This window comes from Penaeus monodon, chromosome 20, assembly GCF_015228065.2.
Source record: "Penaeus monodon isolate SGIC_2016 chromosome 20, NSTDA_Pmon_1, whole genome shotgun sequence".
NCBI lineage: Eukaryota > Metazoa > Arthropoda > Malacostraca > Decapoda > Penaeidae > Penaeus > Penaeus monodon.
The window spans coordinates 7,559,860-7,560,507 of NC_051405.1; the positions used below are offsets into that span (position 1 = coordinate 7,559,860).

Below are 648 nucleotides of genomic sequence, written 5' to 3' on the forward strand. Positions count from 1 at the left end.
TGATGACCACAACTTACAGAAAATAAGCTAAACCGATTCACCTGAAAGGTATGATGTTAGTTTAGAGATCCAAACATTCTATGGATGAAATCGCATTTGATAACTATCACTAATACAACCATACCTTCTTATTTCCACTTCTCTTGGCAACACTGATTTCTATAGGTTCCAGCTTGCCCTTTCTGATAATTGGATTGAGTCCTGGTCTCGTGATTCTTATTGCAGGTGCCATTTTGCCAAGCATGCGGGAAAAGATCTCATCCCAACGTAACTGCTCCTTGTAACCTTCCTTCCTGTTCACAACTGCTTCGTGGAGCAAGGGGTCTAGGTTAACCTTCCTTAAAAAAAAAAAAAGAAGACAGAATGCTAACATAATGAACTTTATAGCAATGTTATTAAAGATAAAAGTTACTAAAGGTATAAATACTCGAGAGATGCCCTGTTGAAATGCTTGCTTACCTGTCACCTTCCTTCTGGAGACCTTTCTTCTTTATATAATTGGTAACTACTTGTCTGACTTCACCTGTTACCAAGACATCACCTTTACTGAAATAAAAAATATCATAATTCAAATTTTACAGGATATATAGTATATTTTCTGATCTATTTACCTCAAAATTCAGACGATAATTGATAAAAAATTGCAAA

General features: G+C 35.3%; 1 protein-coding gene across 2 annotated transcripts in view; it reads right to left on the reverse strand.

Annotated features, from left to right (window-relative positions):
• Positions 1-648, reverse strand: part of LOC119585610 (eukaryotic translation initiation factor 2D-like) — an 18,116-nt gene that overhangs the window by 3,413 nt on the left and 14,055 nt on the right. For both annotated transcript variants that reach the window (XM_037934278.1, XM_037934279.1), the window contains exons 10-11: positions 460-546; positions 125-338 (exon numbers count right to left, since the gene is read on the reverse strand). In XM_037934278.1, coding sequence (XP_037790206.1) covers positions 125-338; positions 460-546 — 301 coding nt within the window. The remainder of the gene's footprint in view (positions 1-124; positions 339-459; positions 547-648) is intronic.